At 45.9% G+C, this 19047-nt stretch overlaps 5 protein-coding genes across 5 annotated transcripts; 2 read left to right on the forward strand and 3 right to left on the reverse strand.

The window, feature by feature from the left end:
• Positions 1-805: 805 nt before the first annotated feature.
• Positions 806-2101, reverse strand: terF (Kelch-like protein; the record flags this gene model as incomplete). The annotated part of the gene is made up of 2 exons (XM_031153866.1): positions 806-824; positions 1047-2101. 2 exons carry the CDS (start codon positions 2099-2101, stop codon positions 806-808), a joined length of 1074 nt encoding a protein of 357 aa, XP_031001432.1.
• Positions 2102-5767: 3666 nt separating this feature from the next.
• On the forward strand, positions 5768-6845 carry LHYA1_G008950 (uncharacterized protein; the record flags this gene model as incomplete). Its single annotated transcript, XM_031153867.1, has 2 exons — positions 5768-6117; positions 6185-6845. The coding sequence occupies 2 exons, from the start codon at positions 5768-5770 to the stop codon at positions 6843-6845; spliced, it is 1011 nt and encodes a 336-aa protein (XP_031001430.1).
• A 1209-nt stretch (positions 6846-8054) lies between these two features.
• On the reverse strand, positions 8055-9599 carry UPC2_1 (Sterol uptake control protein; the record flags this gene model as incomplete). The annotated part of the gene is made up of 1 exon (XM_031153868.1): positions 8055-9599. The coding sequence occupies one exon, from the start codon at positions 9597-9599 to the stop codon at positions 8055-8057; it is 1545 nt and encodes a 514-aa protein (XP_031001436.1).
• A 604-nt stretch (positions 9600-10203) lies between these two features.
• On the forward strand, positions 10204-11397 carry LHYA1_G008952 (putative 1-alkyl-2-acetylglycerophosphocholine esterase; the record flags this gene model as incomplete). The annotated part of the gene is made up of 1 exon (XM_031153869.1): positions 10204-11397. One exon carries the CDS (start codon positions 10204-10206, stop codon positions 11395-11397), a length of 1194 nt encoding a protein of 397 aa, XP_031001434.1.
• A 6478-nt stretch (positions 11398-17875) lies between these two features.
• On the reverse strand, positions 17876-18936 carry LHYA1_G008953 (uncharacterized protein; the record flags this gene model as incomplete). The annotated part of the gene is made up of 4 exons (XM_031153870.1): positions 17876-18118; positions 18165-18542; positions 18739-18830; positions 18918-18936. 4 exons carry the CDS (start codon positions 18934-18936, stop codon positions 17876-17878), a joined length of 732 nt encoding a protein of 243 aa, XP_031001435.1.
• Between the last annotated feature and the right edge of the window lie 111 nt (positions 18937-19047).

Below are 19047 nucleotides of genomic sequence, written 5' to 3' on the forward strand. Positions count from 1 at the left end.
ATAATTCCATTAATTGTATATTGTTCCGCTAGTATCTATGCAACCATATAGGGATTTAAAGTAATCAGCTTTGAACTTCTAAGGGAAGCCTCGCCTTCTATCATGCCGCTAAACGAGCAGGGCTCGTCATTGGGAAAAACAGCCTTATGGTACCCTACAGTGCCTGAGCCCAAGTTATTTCAGACCGAAGTGTCATTTACGAGTAAAAAGTCCATCTAGTACTGGATACCGACCAGTATTCTGGATTCATTTCGGCGGCCCTGGTGACAGCTACCTCGAAAGTTTAACCGGTGTCTCTATCTCCTATAGTAGAAAGGTTCTATACAGTCTGGAATTCCATTACGCCGCCACCTATGACCTCACTGGGGCGTTTAGGCTTGGTCGTTGCGCATCTACCGATTTGACAATTCGACACTTCCCAATTGATGGCGCTAGCGGTGAAATTATTGACTCTATAGAGGTCACCTTGTCCGTTATAATACACAAAAGGCTCATATTTCCTTGAAGCATGGGACATTGGACTCTGTCAAGGTGAGTTACTTCTCTTATCTTTAAAGAGTAATTTGGTGGTGTCATTGTCTACTTGCTCATGTAGTACGTTCAAGATGACGACTAATCGCCAACGGTCCGTCCATGTTGGCGCCTCATCAGATGATATTATTTCGAAATATTTGGTGATTGCAGCTGGAACTACCCTGACGGGGTTTTGTGCGACCCAGGTAGGTAAAGACTACCGCAAAAATGTCTTTTGCTGACAAGAGACTGGAGCATTTGGGAGTATAATCTTATTAGTTTGGGCGTAGTTTCAGAAACTATCGGAAGACCTAATAGTTAGAAGAGTGAGGAGTTAATTATTTTTGAATCTAATATCCACCTACACTAAACTTCCTTCCTTATATCCGACTCAGCCTCAACAATTCTTTGGGATCAAGCAAACCCAGTGTTCTATCACCTTCAACACCACACTAATATCATTTGGCAACCGCTTCCCCCTTCTAATTATCAGTAGGAAGATGGGATGGATCTACGACAAGACCGTCCCATACCTCTTCCCCAACGTTTCCACAGCTGACAGCTGAAAATAGCTCGTAAAATTCGTCGGCCTCGGGCCCGACATCACACCACCACCAGCGATATATACCCTGTTACCAATGGCAACTCCAGCCGTCCCATGCCTTGGCACATCCATATTCAAATAATCCGTCCAACTATCCGTCACTGTATCATACGCCTGAGTCTGCGGAAACACACCCGTTGTAGTGACCTGATCCCCCTCTCCCCCAAAAGTAAAGATCTGCTGCCCAATAACACCAGAAGAACACCCAGCGCGCCCCGTAGGCATACTCGCTAGCCCTGTGCTCCAGCTTCCCTTGTCGAAGTCGTAGGAGAAAACCGTATCTTTGGTGTTATTCTGCTGGTAAGCTCGACCACCCAGGACGTACAGCTTTTCGGCGACTAAACCAACACCAGCGTGATCTCTCGGCTCCGGCATATCTGGCAAAAAGGAGAACTGCTTGGTTATGACGTTGTAGGATGTGAAGAGGGAGCTTGTGCCCTCGGCGCCAATGATGAGGCTGAGGTTCGTCTGGCCGCCTGCAAGATATATAGTTGAGCCTCTGACAGCAACCGCAGCACTGCCGATTTCACGACCCGCTGGCAGGTCACAGATTCTCGTCCATCTATTGACCTTGGGATCGTATTCGAAAGATGCTCTTGTTGCGTTCCAGAGAAAGGTGTCGTTTGTAGTGGTTAGACCGCCGAGAACGTAGATTTTCCCATTTACTACTGCGGAGTTGGCATGATTGAGTGGCATGGGCAAGTCAGCGACGATGACCCAGGTATCGCTTGAGATGGTGTATCTTTGGGCTGTGGTGACGGTTGGATAGCCGCCGTTGGTGAGTGGGTAGGTTCCTCCAAGAATGTAGATGGTGTCATTGTCGAATTTGACACTGGAGTGTTCTTGCCGTGGCTCTATGGTTATTGGAGCCACCGCCGTCCATGATCCAGCTACGATGGTGGAATTTTGAAGAGGTTTGGTTGCGGTACTGGAAATCAGTCCTGTGAGAAGGAAGATGGGGGATATAGTGTGGAGAAGAAGCATAGTAGGATTGTATGAGGATATGCGGTACTATACTTTGAGAGAAAAGCGGTTGAGAAGGCCATTGATTCTAGGTGGCGTTGAAGTGGTATAAGTACTATAGACCAAGATATCCTGGAGAGTAGCCTAATTGGTCTATGTAGTCAGAATGTCTTATCATTTAGCATATCCCAGTGACGAATACAAATGAAATACTGTCTGGTGCAAGGTTCCTGTACGCAATACCTGTACTCTGAGATGAAAACATGCCAAATTCGGACTAGCTCCAGCTGTAAGAGGTATTTCTGGCACCTCTTCAACCTATTATACAAGCCTGTAGCTTGTCCAATAATAGGCTAATCAATCCTACATGTGCTCTTTGCTTTGCATAGCCGAAGACTAAGTCTCCTGACTCTTGCGGTCCTTCCGGGTTCAAATGACATCTCCATGCTACCCCGTTTTGCCTTCCCTTTCCCACAAAGACTAAATCCGTGAAGTCCGCGGTACTAAATAGAGATACTGGGAAATCAACCACATGGCCCATTTAAATACAGAAACTTTCCTCTGAACGACACGTATAAACCTTGTCTGACGCGTATTATGAAAGCAGTGCAGAACAAGCGGAAAAGCTGAACCATAGCCGGAGTATGTTGGCATGCACTTACTCGTCGGTGTAATATCGCTTGCCTATAACTCCCTTCCCCTGGCTCTAAGCGAATAACACCGCGATGTCCGATGCGTAACTCCAGAATCATCAAAGACGAGCAGTATAGATCTGATGAATGTTCCGGGAGGCGCCACACATGGAAATCATATAACATGCCGCGTAACATCTAGGAAGCTTTGACAAATTGTCTTTGCTACTATAGAAATGCGTTCGTCGGGCCTAGTCAATACGCCGAGTACCGAGACGTGGAATATATAAAGTCATCGCTAACCGAGAGGTGGCGCTAAGCCTATTGTGAATATAAAACACTCTATTTATAGTTTTCTTAACAAATAATACAATAGATTTAAAGTCAAGAAGTACGAATCATTATGACAGAAAATTTACTGCCCGGCGACAGCGATTTTGGCAACTATAGCTATTCTCGAATATCAAATCCCTAACTTCAGATCTTGGTCGACCCCTAATGACCTCTGCTAATATCTCTTTTCCATCTTTCTCTTGGATAAGAACGTTATCGAGTTCGTATGCGTGCTGACGACCCTGAACCTCGTATATCATGTCATCGGGTAATTCTAACAATATCATGTTCTTGTCGGTTCAGAATCCGCCTCTGCGTCAACCTCTTATATCTTCTGAATACGAAGTACCCAAAGAGTAATAAAAGCCAGGGGAAGCGCAATAAACGCTAATACCACACCAATCAATTTTGTATGACTAAAATGAGTTCGCGGTTGATCTATTTTGAGGGAATGCAGAGGAAATATGGGGGTTATCTTCTGGGTCGTATTTTGAGGGAATACGGCTTAAGCGACCGTGAAATCTGACCGTTTGTAGTCGACCACTAGGTAACTGATATACTTTAGTAAAGGTGATATAGAGATAAATGAAGACTGCTCTTACTTACGATTCTTGTAAGAACGTCCTCCCCATTGTATATTGTGATGCATTCGCGGCCCTCCGGAGAGGAAAATAATTCGTGGCAGTGGGGTAGATGGGATAGCTTGCCTCAAGATCAAAAGCCGCATAAGGCAAGACGATATTGACACTTGAACCACCCGAGATTTCTGCTCCAAGTTTGAAGTTCATACTAGAATTCAGCTGGAAGAGTTGAGAGTGAATAGTATCATTCACGTGGTAACGGTCAGTGCTACTATCAAGGTAAAGACCTAAACGTGTCCGGAATCAGCAAATGATATTCCTCTGAAATAGTTCTCTCCGATTTGAGCCTTCTAGTATCGCTAAAGTAATAAACAGCAATAAGGAATCTCTTGGGGCCTTGGAGATAATATAGACATTAGAACTGTGGATTTAGAGGGTTCTCTTACCAAATGCTGTTTTGAAAGCTTTGCATTCTGGAATAGGGTGCCAAATCTCAGGAACAATAAGTCAAAGAAAATTCCTTGCGCAAGAATGGAGATTATCATTTGCGATGTATTATCCGCCTGAATGGACTAGAGTCCCACGACTAGACTTCGAGAGTCATCCGGACCTAAAGGAATTACAGCCAATTTGTTGGAATTGAATCGTGGTGCATCATAGCCACCAAGGACTAGATTTGCACCTACTCCTTTCCCAACATATGACGCTCCTGCAGAGTAGCCATATGAAAGGCTTGGTATCATACTCTGATTATGCAGTGACTATAAAAAGCTCGGCCGTGGATCGTTAAAGTAAGAAAGGTTGGTTGGTTTTGGCCCTAAACCTAATATTCCGGAAATGAAGTCATTGGTAACAAATCCTAGACTCTCGTTGGAGGATAATTAGAGCTTCGATACGACTAGCAAGACTTTGATGTCTTGTTGTTGTGGGTCTGCGGGGAAAAATCAGTTCTTGTAAAAACCAACGATGGGAAGGTAATAAATGTTTGAGGAACCTATTTCTGGACCACCCTTACGTCGAGATTACACTAAGCCAAGGCTTTTAAAGGTGAAGTTGAATCACTTCCGAATTCTCCGCAGTAATGCTAATTTATTTCAAGTTAATATCTTTATCCTCTGAATTATTCCAAGCTTCAGGAACCCGACCCTCCCCGTTGGAACACCCATGTACTCGCCACGTTCTCGCTTAATCTCGCTCCTGTTTCAGGGGCTACCAGGTCTACGCTAAAGCTCGGACACACCCACACCTTCTTTACAACCTATATAGGCATTTATGGAATCATTAGAAACTAGACTGAGAACTTGAATTTAAACGCGAGAAAAGTAAGATACCTAGGTGATAGGCTAATTAAAAACAGCTCATGAAAATCCCTAAATTTATATAGAGCAAGCTTTCGGAAACCTGATAACTTTGACCCGAAATCCTTTCACCCCCCCTCTTCGCTTACCCCACCACAAGGCAACGGCAACGCACAGCGATTAGTACCCTACAAAGTTGGCAACTTTATATATCAGTGACGGAAGAATTTCTAAGAAAGTAACAATGCACAAATCACCTCATCCTTAACCATTAGCTCCATTAAAAACTAAAGACCCCAAAGAAACACCTCGAACCCACATCAGTCCTCGCAACCATACCGATAGAAGAAATGACAGTACTCAACAAATTCATCCTCTCCTACCAAAGGTCAATCAATTCAAAACAAGCGTGCAGCAACTACAAAGCTTGTTTAGCACTTGTGAAACGGCCCCGAATCCTTTACAGGGGTTCTGATTGGTCAAAAGGGGAAGGATCGATGGCAAGGTATTTCTGGCGAAATCCTGACGAGATATGCAGTTCTTATACCACAAGTATGATCCTGCATGGATGGAAAAGCCTCCACAACTGCGCAGTCAGTCTGCGTCTCGGCCTCATGTTGAAAGCCCCATCCGCCCCCAGGTTACAGTGGGATCTATGGGGAGCGCGAACGAATCTGCTTATGCAAGGTTCAGACGGACGGAGGCCCATTAATCTATGAACCCCCCATTCTACGCATCTATCCCTTCTCTCGTTTATCTTCACAAGCGATGAACTGTACGACGAAGAATGCTTTTGAATTTCTGCCTCATTAATATCAATACCTTGATATTAGGAACATCATCATGACGACCACTCGACTCCCTGAGCTAAACAATGGTATCGTAACAGACTGGAGGCCCCTCACAACACAAGCAGCCTTGGCTCCCTACCCAGCGAGCTGCAACAGTGCCTTCCGATTAGAGACTATCTCGGGCAGTGTTACGAATATCGTAGCCTACGATCCGTGGTATGGCCAAGCGATCGATACGAGATATCAAGGCTGTCTGGCGTCGGAACAGACGCAATGGTGGGCGCAGGAGTTGATGCCGACGACGATGTTGAGTTTGGGTCCGTTCGCATGTCCGACGCCGTATACGACAGCCACAACTAGTGTGGTTGGTTTGGGGACGACGATGGTCGCGTGCTGCCCGAGGTTTGTAGCCATTTCCTCTCTATAAAGGCTGTGTCATCCATAAAATACCTGCTTATGTTGTGGCTAGTGATTATAAGTATCAAAACCAAATTTTGGCTCCTCTCAATGGACGGCAATGTCTTTCCGCGCTGAGCAGCGGCCAAGTCATCACGGCAAAAACAGGGACCATTGGTGCGAATAATTGGACTGATACGACGGCTACTATTACCGCGACAGATGTTGGTGTATGGGGCAACCAACTCAATGGCTTTGTATTTGCGGATGCGGTAGTCACTGCTTCAGGAGAACCAAGCCAGACGAGTTCGGATTCTGTGGCTTCGACGCCAGCTATGACGGGGACACCGAGTCAGATCACCGCCAACTCAGCTCGTCACTCCACTTCCTCTTCTGCTTCCTCTTCTGCTTCCGCCTCGTCGTCGATTCTTAGTACAACAGGTGGAAAAATTGGGATATACGTAGGAGTACCGCTTGGAGCGGTCATTTTATGCTGTTTTATCGGCATTATACTGCTGTATAGAAGAAGAGCATCACGGCTAGACAAACAATTCGCGGAGTTGGAAGGAAGAGATATATCAGCGCCGATAATACTGCAAGGGCCGCCACCTCCTAGACCGCCTCCGCCGACAGAGCTCTGGAGTGCACATGAGAAGGAAACGGGACGCAGTAGACATGAAATGGAGACTTGGGAGAGGCCAGTGGAGATGTGGGCAGGAGGGATAAAGAATTAAGCCTTATATCCAAGATGTTAAGCGGTTGGCGACTGGTTCGGCTTCCGCGATGCTCGGTTGGACAGTTTGGGGAGTATATATCTTGTATTGGTACAACCGAGACCTCTTCTTATACAGTAATCTTATACCTACTTTTATTTGTTATATTCGTAGGGAAATATTTCGTGAGAACTTTCGTAGCTTAATATGTGGTTTATGTGGTGGTTAAACAAGGTCGAGACTCAGAGAAGAAGGAAATGCTTGGAGTACGAGTCGGAGATAATACACCTTTTGGATTTAGTACTTGCTTTTCAGCATTTCAACACAGTTTGATTATATTGCCAATTAACAAAGTTAATTTGGTTTATCAGATCAGTAATCAAGCTCCTCGAAATTCTTTATTACGCGTTAAAGATGACTCTTTGCGTACGCGTTAGTGATCAGAAATCGAAGATGCCTCCTCCAGGTTCAAGAAATCAGACAATTCTAGATGCAATGGCAGAACTCATGGATAACAACACAGTAAGACCCATGTCCGAACACTCGATAACACTATGGGAAAGAATCTCCCCATTTTAGATTGCTGCGCGACCTTGAAGGCTACATCACGGAAGCACTCAAGACCATAGCTTTGCGAAGAGAACGAGATGGAACTAGATCTATATGGAACTTAGAACCACTTTCGAATATCATAACATCATTTCCAGCTCCCAGGATCTCACCACGGAGTACGACGTACGGAAGACGAAGAAAAATTGGACCATTGCACTGCGACGTGGATATGAAAGTGATGATCGAATGGATGAAAATGCCGACGAGGAATCGCAGGATGACGAACCTCAATTTAGAATTCTCTAAATAAAAGTTTAATAGTATAATATAATTAAATAATGTTTTACCCGCATTTATTTAGCAAATTCATTTCACCTCTTAGATGTGGTGGATGTGACACCCAATCAACGCGAAGTATTAAAAGCACAAGTAACAAAGCTTAATCCTTTTGTAAGACTCTACACCTCTAGGGGGCATTAATAGAATGTTGTATATCTGTTTGATGTTTCGCAGTATTCTTAGTCTTAGAATTATATTATGACATATCTCAAGCTGAACTTAAGCAAGTGCTGGGGATCTAAAGCGGCCTCACGCTATTAATCTATTTACCAGTCTTCTACACCCTACACTGCCTATTCCGTGTCTTTCTTTTAAAATTAGAATCTTTTATCTGCAGTCCTAATATTCCACTATCTCGTATATAACATGTCCTATTCCTTCTTCACTCTGCTGTCGACAGCAATGCATAGTAACAGTGCGCTGCGCCGACTCTATCGTGGTGTTTAATATTGACAACCTCGCACTCCTGGGAATATCTGCACTTCTCTGCACATTCTGGCAACCGATCTCCTCCATAGTCATAATTCGTTCAGCGATACTGCCCAATACATCTCTATGCCAGATGCCCTCCTGCCTCGGCCCTAGGCGCAGCAGGTGTAGTGCCTGACGTCTTAGCGATGGATCACGACAGCGTGAAGCGAGGAAGTAAAGATTCGGTATGATGCCCATTTCGAAGGCTGGAAACAGTGGTGGTTCCGAGTCTGTATAATGTCCATCGTTACTACACAAGAGCTGAGTGGCAAGAGTAACGATCTGAGAAAAGCTTTGATCAAATGAATCGAAAACAATTTCGTCGATGACGGGCATTGTTGCAGCTATGATGCTGCCTGTGATCTGTTGAATCTCGAGAAAGGTTGCTGCCTTCCTCTCTCCAGGGGATAGTGTCCCAATTTGCTCCTCTATGAACCTTTTGTAGGCCAATGCCCATTTTGCGAAAGGGTCATGCTGGGATATGGAGTCCATTGAAATCTCTTCGCAGCTGTTATCCAAGCCTTGGAATTTAGACGCTAACATCCCATGGAAGAGGGAACCCATGCACCCGTCTAGATTATCTCTTGCTTCCTCAAGAGAGCAGAAGACAAAAGGTATTGATGGTAACTCTGGTGTGAAGGAAGGTATGACGAACTTCCACTCTTGGGGCTTAGTCTGGACAAATAAGATGGTTTGCAGCATCATCCTCCCGAAAAGGCGTTGAAGCTGGACTTCAATCGAGCTAGGGTGGTTTTGGGGTAATCTTTCGCGACGATTCGAATGCCAATTGAAATACATATATATTCCACTTGACATATGACTTAAAGCTTCCTCGTTGTGGCTCTGGAACATCTCATAGCAGATGAACAGCGCACAGGTGATGAGTATGACCTCCATAGACGAGCCATCATTTTCATCAATCTTCTTCCGCAAGTTTGATATTGCTTTGCTGTATTGTTGGATAGCGAAGGGTTCGGGAGGCGGTCTACTAGAACCAGGAGCCGTGTCAAGTAAGGTTTCTGACAACGAAGCCAAAGCCACAATAGCATGGCGTACTGGTTCTTCATGCTGGGCAACTCGAAGGACATCGAGAGTCCAGAAACTGGAGTCAAAAAACCCGCCGAGGTTTGTAGCAACTTTGTTGCGGAAGAAATGAAATGCTCGAGACTCCTCGTTAGAGTGGTGTGGGGTTGGAGAGATGCGTTGGATGGATACATCATTTGGACGCCAGAGCACCACTTTCAGGGGATCCGGATCTCGATTAGGTGAATACTCGCACTGACGGGAACTTTTGCAGCAAGGGGTGCATATTGGCTGCTTCTCATCGCACTTCACTCGTCTGGATTTGCAGGTACTGCAGCCGCTTCTACTCTTCGGGGCCCATTTTCGTTTGGCAGCATTGGGGTCGGACATATTTCAAGAACTAGCAAGCTGGGACTAAGTCGAAGTGCAGTGCGTCTTCTTCACTTTTCGCCTTTTGGATACCAAGGCTTTCTACTAGAGATTGGGGGTTTTATGGGGATGGTTTTAAATGCGTATGAAAAGTATCTTTCAAGTGTTGAAAGTAGACTTCCGGGTTGCTTTGTAATGAGGTTCTGCTTCGTAAGATCATTGGTGCCCGGTTCGCCTGCGCCGCCGGTCTTGGCATCCCGATTAGGAAGATTTTCGTACAGAAGGATTATAGTAACTAATGCGTCCAAGCCCACACACTTTAGTCCCGATACTTTCTACAACTACTGCACGTGCCGATATTATTCTTAATTCTGAGCCGCAGTAGAGTTAAAACATCAGCGTCAAGATAATTCATCACAAAATCAGGGCTCATGGTCAGCATATACGAACATACTAATCGCAGACCTGGTAGTATATTCTCTAGTAGTGGAAGAGATGACGAGAAGAGCAGAGGTATACTAAATATGTATAAGAGAAATGGCAAATAAGCTTTTGTAAACCCTCATCTAGCATCCTTGATCTACGATTAATATCCTTATTAGAACTCGCAGCGGCCTTAACCATCATGCTCTTTTCCAACTCCCTCCTTGCTTGTGTGTTCTTTACAACATGCACTGCTTCACCAAAGCCTCCAAATCAGATCCGGCTTCCCAAACCTGGTGGAAAATATGAAGTAGGCCTCAGCATCACCGAGCTGACTGACCACAATCGAACCCAACCGTTTGCACCAAATGGCACACTTGTACAGCTGATGATCTCGGTATTCTACCCCGTCACTCACAAGCATCATGCTATTACTAGGGCATACATGACCCCAGAGACTGCTTTAATCGAAGACATCACGCTCAGCTCGCAGGGCTTAGCAGCGCCGAATGGGACGTTCGGCAAAGTCGTTCTCCAGCTGGCCAGCGATCAAAACATCCAGAGCCGAAAGGACAAAAGCTCACGTGCATTTCCACTGGTTTTTTTCATGCCTGGCGAGGGCACTACTCGCCTTTTCTACAACCAAATTGCATCCACCGTAGCCAGTAAAGGTTACATAGTCGTGACCATAGACGCTCCTTACGATGTGGACGTTGTGCAATATAGCGATGGCTCGTTTGCCTACATCAACCAAACATTATGGGCGAACGACAATTCTGATCTTGCCAGTGTAGCCCTCCTTGCCATTCAGACCCGCATGGCAGATGTCAGTTTTGTGCTTGACTCCCTATCCGGCACGACTCTTGCACACTCACTCGTCCCCAACTTGCCTGAATCCGGGTTGAACACCACACACACAGCCATGTTTGGACACTCCCTTGGCGACTGCACAGCGTACTCCATTCTGGACGTGGAAGACCGTATCTTGGGAGGGTTGACCATGGACGGCGACCTCGATGGCCCGCCTCTACTCAACGGGACTTCCAAACCATTCATGTTCATTGGGAGCACCAACCACACGCGCGAGAATGCCGACGACGACCCCGGCTCTACGTGGTTGTCTGGATGGCCGCAATTGTTGGGGTGGAAGAAATATGCCATGGTTGCAGACACTATGCATTACGATTTCAGCGACTACCCGATTCTGTTTGAGACACTTGGTATTACACCGACTAATGGCACCACCTTTTTGATGGGCGATCTAAAGGGAAAGCGGGCATTGGAGATCGTGACAACTTATGTGGGGGCATTTTTGGACTTTGTGCTTCTGGGGAAGGACTCTCGGCTTTTGGACGGCCCTGTGAAACAGTTTCCAGAAGTCACTTTTGAGAATTGAAGTAACATTCTTTGATTGTGGCATTTGAGTTAGAATGGGGTTTCAGGAGAAAGAATGGCAGGCGAAACTTTATAGCGCATTATTGTTATTCAGACCATGGCTCACATAGAAGCGTGTTTCTTTGTATTTAAATGCATGTATTTTAAAGTTTACTGATACTCTTTAGTATAAAGTAGATTGATTATAGATTAATTAGTTTTCAGCATAAGGATAATTAGGCCGGATACTGCTTTTGCGAATATAACTATGAAACCAAACCTTACTTAAGCAACTCAAATATCCTTGAGTCGAGTCAAATTAGTTTCTTTCGCACTATAATCTATAAGCCTCTTATTAAATCCTATAAATACTCAAATCGACTTAAGTTAAGTAAAGTTTATAACTACACTTGACTTTTAACCTAACTCAACTCATTTCGCGCACTGGCTCTTGCTAAAGATATAGAAGAAATGCAATCTTTGATTCTAGTCTATGTATATAGTATAGATCAGAAGATAAAAACAAAGCAATGGTATATGTATACTAACTTGAAGAAAAGTGAACCCCGACTTCGTCCAAGCGTCTGTAGCACAGAATAATGCAAAGAATAGCCAATATAACTTAGTTGAACAAGAAACATATTGGAAAAGTTTGAGCTGTATATAAGGGGATCAAAGATCGCAAAAGAGACAGCAAAGATCAAAGTACGCCCTTCCTGAGGATATACTTGTACCCCTTTATCCCTGTGCCCCTTTACCCAGTAACTGAATACGGAGTACGGCCATTTGATCCCTTGGGCGTAGGCTCAGGGTATACCTGGTCGCTACATTGCGCACCACAGGCCACCAGCTCGTTGATCGGGTACGTGAAGCTGAAGTCCATCTTCCCGCTCACGTAATTCTTGTTCTTGTTCGGTGTATTTTGTTGCACGCCATTTCCTGGGCCTACGCACACATGGGAAACTAAAATAGGGAAGAGACTTAAATTAGTGGGGAGTCATAGGTCGGACTAATGGATGAATGGATGGACGGATATTGAGGTAGGTATAGGGTTGTGCGAGGGAGTGGGAGTGGGAGACAAATTATAGCCGTAGATTTTGAGGTTGCGTTGTGCGAACCAGAAATATATTATGCTAATAAGAATATAATATCTATCACGCTATGATAGTATATGACAGATATATATAATGATATTATGCATCCGTAACAGATACGCATTCCTGTCAAGGGTCCTGTGAGAATAATCCGATGTGAAGGTTGAAGGTGTGGCTGCATCATAAAGAGTGTGGCAGGAGCTAGGCTAGTTACCCTTATTTTCGTACGTGCTTGAGACCTAACAGTGTCTAGTCTAGACTCTAGGTACGGGTACGCACCCCTGTCAAAGGTCTGAGCTTTAAAAAACATTTCAACCTCTTGTTCTATCATACCACAAGCACCACAAGGTAATCAATAATGCGATTCAAGCAATGCCCCGACCATTCCCCTTCCCAATTAGCGTCGGAACTGATATATGTTCGATACCCCGTATTCGCCATTTACTATTCAAACACTCATATGAACGATTCTTCCAGAAGGTCCTGACTCCTAAAGAGTTCGAAATCCATTGGCCCAGATTCCAAAACATATTACGTGGTATGAAGAGTAAGAACAGGGTTCTTACGACTCTTTCTGAGCATCCCTTTTCCCGTCACCTAGCTGCTAAGCGCAAACAGTTGGGTTTACAATCTTTGTGGCCGTCAAGGGATTCGGTGGCCATCAAAGAAGGAACCGATGCGGAGCCGATGCGAGTGGGGGATGTCCATATCTTAAGGATGTTGAATATCCTCGAAGAAAACATAAGAATCACTCTAAACTTGGCAGCTGCAGATATCAACAAATGCACTAGTTTTCTTGCCGGCAGGTACGTTGGTTGGTTGACAATGCCTCTCTTATCCCGAGCTGTTACCGTTCGGATTGTTTTACCCGCATTCGCTGATAACTTAGCAGATGGGCAGCCAAAGAAGCCATCATCAAGGCACACCATTCCCGTCGATTGACCTTCCACGACATCGAAATCCGACCAGGCCGTAGTCTCTCAGAAAGCAGTTCCAGCCCTCCAGTGGCGGTCATAATATCAGAGTCTGGTGATTGGGACGATGGGCAGATTGTACCCATCAGTATCAGTCATGACGGAGATTATGCCATCGCTACATGCATGGCATATGAGCCATCTCCGGGGGCAGTATTTGAGACAGCCAATGACGTTCATGAGGCATTGGGTGGGGTGAATGCCGACATAAACACAAGGTCTGAGGAGATTACGCATAGCGGCAGCAATTCAGCGACTCGACAAAGGGATCGTCGAGAAAGGGATCCTACATGCATGGCATATGAGCCATCTCCAGGGGCAGTATTCGAGACAGCCGATGACGTTCATAAGGCATTGGTTGGAATGAATGCCGACATAAAAACAAGGACGCGACGAAGGGCGAGACATACCTCCTTTAGGAGCATTTTCCGGCCTCAAGATATCCTGGATGAGAAGATAAAAACAAGGACTCGACGAAGGGCGAGACATACCTCCTTTAGGAGCATTTTCCGGCCTCAAGATATCCTGGATGAGAAGTACATGCCCTCAAGTAAGTCCCATCCGGAGCCAGACCGGGGGATGAATGCCGACACAAGCACAAGGTCTGAGGAGAATACGCGTAGCGGTAGCATTTCAGCGACTCGACAAATGCGACAAGAAGATAATCGTCGAGAATGGGCTCGTCGAAAACGGGTGATATATACCTACTATAGGAGCATGTTACCGCCTCAGAAAAGCCTGGATGAGAAGTACATGCACTCAAGTACCCATCCAGAGCCAGAACCGGAGTCACATCTCCGCGACGCTTTAGAATCATTTGGTGCCCCTTCGAAACTCTTCGACATCTTGAAATCTTCTGGTTTCATACCAAAATCCCCAGGAGCAGCAAGTCCTTTGGCTGAACAGAAGCATGTGCTATACAGGGGTAGGAGAGTATTGCCATTCCGGGAAAGTAGGAAAACGTGGTGGCCCCCAAAGAGCCTCAGGGCTGATAGACCAAAGCGAGATGAACGAGGAGATGGTGCATATTTCTCAGCAAACAATGGCACCAGATAAGAAAGACTGGTGACGGTACAACAGATGGCGGTGTCCTCGGAAGCGCAGACACTGCAACATCTGCAACGAGCGATGGCTACATGACGTGTAATGGTAAATTAGGTTTGGACTCAATTCGATTCTAGAAAGTCCTGGACAGTAACTTTGTATTATTTGTACACTACAAGGGAAAGGTGTTTATCTATACCCTTCAATATTATTATCACTACGATGAGTCGATTACATGTAAAGCAATATTCTATTCCCGATCAATTAATTAATTTTCTTTGAAGGAGCTGACTAACAGTTAACCATCCAGAGGACGGTGAAAGATTCTACCAACACAATGCCCAAGGTAGCATACCATCCACCCGAGTATCACTGCCCCAGATTATCACCCAACATCTCCAACAACTTCGACACCCAATTCTCACTCCCTCCCTCCACCAACGAGCTCTCCTCCTCGACGCTCTTCGCTTTCCACGCCGCCAGTTCCCGCTCCACCTCTTCCAATCGCCTCACCGCTTCCTCCCTCTCCTTAATCTCAATCGCCAGCCGCAGTTTCTCTTCCAGCAGCCGCCGCTTCTGCATATTAGCGTGCCGCAGCGCTGTGCATCGTTTTCTCACCTCTGGGTCGGTGACGGTGTTGTTGTAAGAGGCGAGGGTGTCTATGGATGTGTTGATGCTTTGGAGGTTGAGGAGTTTTGCGCGGAGTTGGGCGATGGAGTGGTTAGGAAACATGCTGGGTGGGTGGCTGATTGATTAGTGGATGGTGTTGGTAGGTGAGTTTCGTGGGAAAGTTTTAATGTGATGTGAGGTGATGTGATGGTTCTTTGAGTATGTATGGATCCGCTAGGTGTTATATGTTATTATCTTCCTCCTTTGTTCCCCTTGAAAACCATTGTTGCGTGTGAACAGAGGGATTGTTCAGCTAGCGAACAATGGAGGGACTTTGCTAGAAATTCGATCCAGGACAATGAAGTGAACTTTGGCTTTGTGGGCTCGTTTTGCTGGATATTTCCTTGTATGTCACGTTGCTTTTCTTCAGACACAGAGTCTTATGTCTTGCTTGCTTTCTTTGAGATTAAACATTCTTCCTGCTGTCTAACGTTATTTAGATATTAGATCCTTCTCTCCATGTCATGAATGAGAAGCCATTAGTCAAGATGTTGGAAACAGAAAACACAACAAGGCGTATTCGAATTTGACACCATAGTTCTTGTTCAAGTGGACTGAACAGCTTTAGAAGAAAAGCTATCTAAGTCGAGTATATTTCTCTACAACCTTCACCAACTCACACACCACTCCATCCAAGCCAGCTCACGAAGTCTCCATCTTCAAAATCCTCCATCCACAGCCCTCGTCGTCGTCGCGAACAATCAAACAGACATCCATCCAAAATGTCCGCTTCAACCACAACCTCAAACTCCAACATCATGCACCGCGCAGCCTCCTTGGCAGCAAACCCCCGTCTACTAAATAAGCGCACATACTCCATTTTAGTCCCCAACTCCACCAACTACACCGAGTATTTGCATCGCTCAGCCACCCACACAGCGACCCTTTCCTCAGCCACGGCCCGCTTAGAAACCCCCTACGGGGATCTGCGAAACAAGCGCAGGAACTCCATATCCGCACCTAACCCCATGAGCTACACTCCAACGTTATGCTGCTCTCCCCCTCCTTCTCCCTCTCTTCCCCCCACCCCCCCGTCCTCTCCTACCGCAATCCTCTCCTACCGCGCACGCATCAAGGCGTACCGCGCCGAAGGCTCGACGCTGCGCCGCCATATGCGCGGCGTGCTCGCGAAGTCGCAGATAAACATGAGACGGGCAGAGAGGCTGGAACTAGCACGCAAGGGGATTCAAGAAGCAGAAGCAAAAGCAGATCCAGCAGCAACCGCGCACGCGCACTCGCACTCGCACTCGAAGCGGAAACTCGCAATCCTGTCCCAGATTGCCGGAAACCGCAAGTGGCGCGCCTGTATCGATGGACAGATTACGGAGATCGTAGCAAGCTCGAAGGAGAACCTCGCAGCGTGCAAGGAGCTTGGGAGGGAGATAGATGGCGATATAGCTCGCGCAGATCTCGTTAGGGTTGAGGGTGAGAAAGACAGCGAAGACGGACATGAACGCACCGAGAGTGTGGAGTTGGGAGAATGTAAAACTTTGTATGAAGAGATGCTCCGGGCGAGTAGTATGTATGTGCAGATGCTACTTGCAGTCAATCTAGAAACGGATCTATCGAAATCCGATTTCAAGGCTAGATCTGAAGCTGGACCCGAGGCACGTTTACATGGGGATGAATGTGATCTTACTGTGTCTGGCTAAATTGCACTTGGGACGGGAGTTAAGGAGGGGGGATTTACTAAATTGTGAGTTAAAATCTTACTTCTAAAAATTCCCATTGCACTAAATAAAAGAATTGTTCATCTTTCTCTTTCTCTTTCTATTTCTCTTTCTCTACGAACCCTTCTATATACAACATTCTCATCTCAAAACAGTCATTATTTATTCATTTCCTACCTAAACCCCTTTTCCTAAATCCCTTTTCCCCCTTCCTCCTTCCCTATACCATCCATCACCATCCATCACCCTCCATCCCTCCAATCCAACACCCTCCCCTACCCCCCCTTTAATGACCCATAACTTATAAGCAAACCCCCAAAACTACATAATAACAACAACCCCGAATCCCCAAAACGTCTTCCTCAACTAAACTAGTTAGCTAACTAGTTGGCTATCTTTTATAACTTGTTCATAAAACTGCTATGCATCAGAGTAGCTTATCCATACCTTGGGCTACTATACTTGGACTTCTGCAGATCATCTTACGTATACCCGGCCCGGGAATGGAAAGGGGCGAGGCGAAGTGGGGCACTCACTGTTCATGTTAAGGTGGAGTGGTGGGGTGTGGAGTTGGAGCAGTGGGTATTTTGGCTACATGACTACTTAGGTAGGTATTATGGAAGGAAGAAGGGATGCGACTAAGAGTGAAGTTCAGATAAGGGTAGTCTATTTCTGTGGCACTAAGAATAATACAAATACAAACAGGCCTGGGCATGCTGGGCTTACTTGCAACTATGCTCTCGTCACATGTTCACATGCTCACATGCTACTATACAGTGTACACTGGAGTATCGTTTTTGAAATTATATCCGTTGTCATATGAACTACCATCAAAGCAATACTAACCACCACCGTTCCTAACTACACGTATCCCTAAAGCAAATTGATATGAGCCTGAATCAGAGTGGAAAGTCCCAGGTATGTGAATGTTCCTGGCTGAATAAACATCAGAAATCCCAAAATGCAATAACTTTTCGCCTCCAATGCCTCATTTCCACATTTCCATGTCACAACATCATCCCCTTTAATTCATCGTTGAGTTTATCCGTTTATGCATCGTCCAAAAGCGGGGCTCTCTCCTGGTCTGCTGAAACCACAGCACCCTCAGTGTCACGCCTGAAGCTGATTTCTTTGCCGAAAATCCCTGGAACGGCAATGACGAGAGTAGAGAGAAATAGAACAGCCATAACGACAAAGGCAAAGATCCATTGAAGAGCGAATGCTTTAGTGAGGAATTGTCCAACCCCGAGGGATGCAGCCAAAATACTGAGAGCGAAGCCCATAGTGTAGTCCTGTAAAAATGTTAGTGGCAGCGGAGCCATATGATGTTATACTAACCTTGTATGCAACGAGGAAGAAACCCCCATAGACCAGGATCCCCCATATGAAGATGTTGGCCACAATACGAGCTGGCAGATTCTTGGCGCCTACAGCGATGGCACCATTCCAGTACAAAGCAACAAATGTCCACGCAAGTGGTCCAGATGTGGCTGGGATATGGATGAATCGAGGGTGGGTGTTGTGGCGGAAGTATAACGAGGAGAGGTTGAAGAAATTGATAATCAGAAAGATCTCTGACCAGACGAAATAGGAGCGGACGAAGAGCATGACGAAAGCAAAGTTCAACAGGTTGTTGAGAATAAAGTGGCTTCCAACACCAGCAGCAGCCTGAACATAACTATCGTTGTGGGAGAAGAGGTGTCCTAGGTAGCCGACCTGGAAAATGAAGAGGGCGAGCCTAAAAGGATGTTAGGATGCCCGGCTGTTGGGATAAGAGAATTGCATACCAGTAGAGCGAGGCAATCAGAGGATCAAGGGCAAAGGGGGTTGAATATAGAGAATTATGTCCCCAGATGGTGTCCCTATGATGCTTGCCATCTTGAGGCCTGCCAAAAGTGTAGTAGATACTGACGATGGCGCTCAAGAGCCATGAGATGACGGTCAAGATCTTGTATGTCCAGATGGCCTGGGCTGGGTGGGAATCCCGCTTGGCGAAAGGGTTTACTGGGGATTGTTAGAATTGATTGATTGCACCGACTACGGTGTTGATGTGCAGTGAATTAGGGAGACTGGATGGAGTGGCGTTCTTACGTGATGACACTGAAGGCATCGTGTCGATTTGGTGATTACACGAGGTGAGGTATATTGGACGAGGCTGAGTGAGGGGTTGGGAGAGGATGGAGAGAAAAGAAAGAAAGAAAGAGAGAGAAGAAAGAAGAAG

Source organism: Lachnellula hyalina (genome assembly GCF_007821495.1).
Source record: "Lachnellula hyalina strain CBS 185.66 chromosome Unknown contig00244, whole genome shotgun sequence".
NCBI lineage: Eukaryota > Fungi > Ascomycota > Leotiomycetes > Helotiales > Lachnaceae > Lachnellula > Lachnellula hyalina.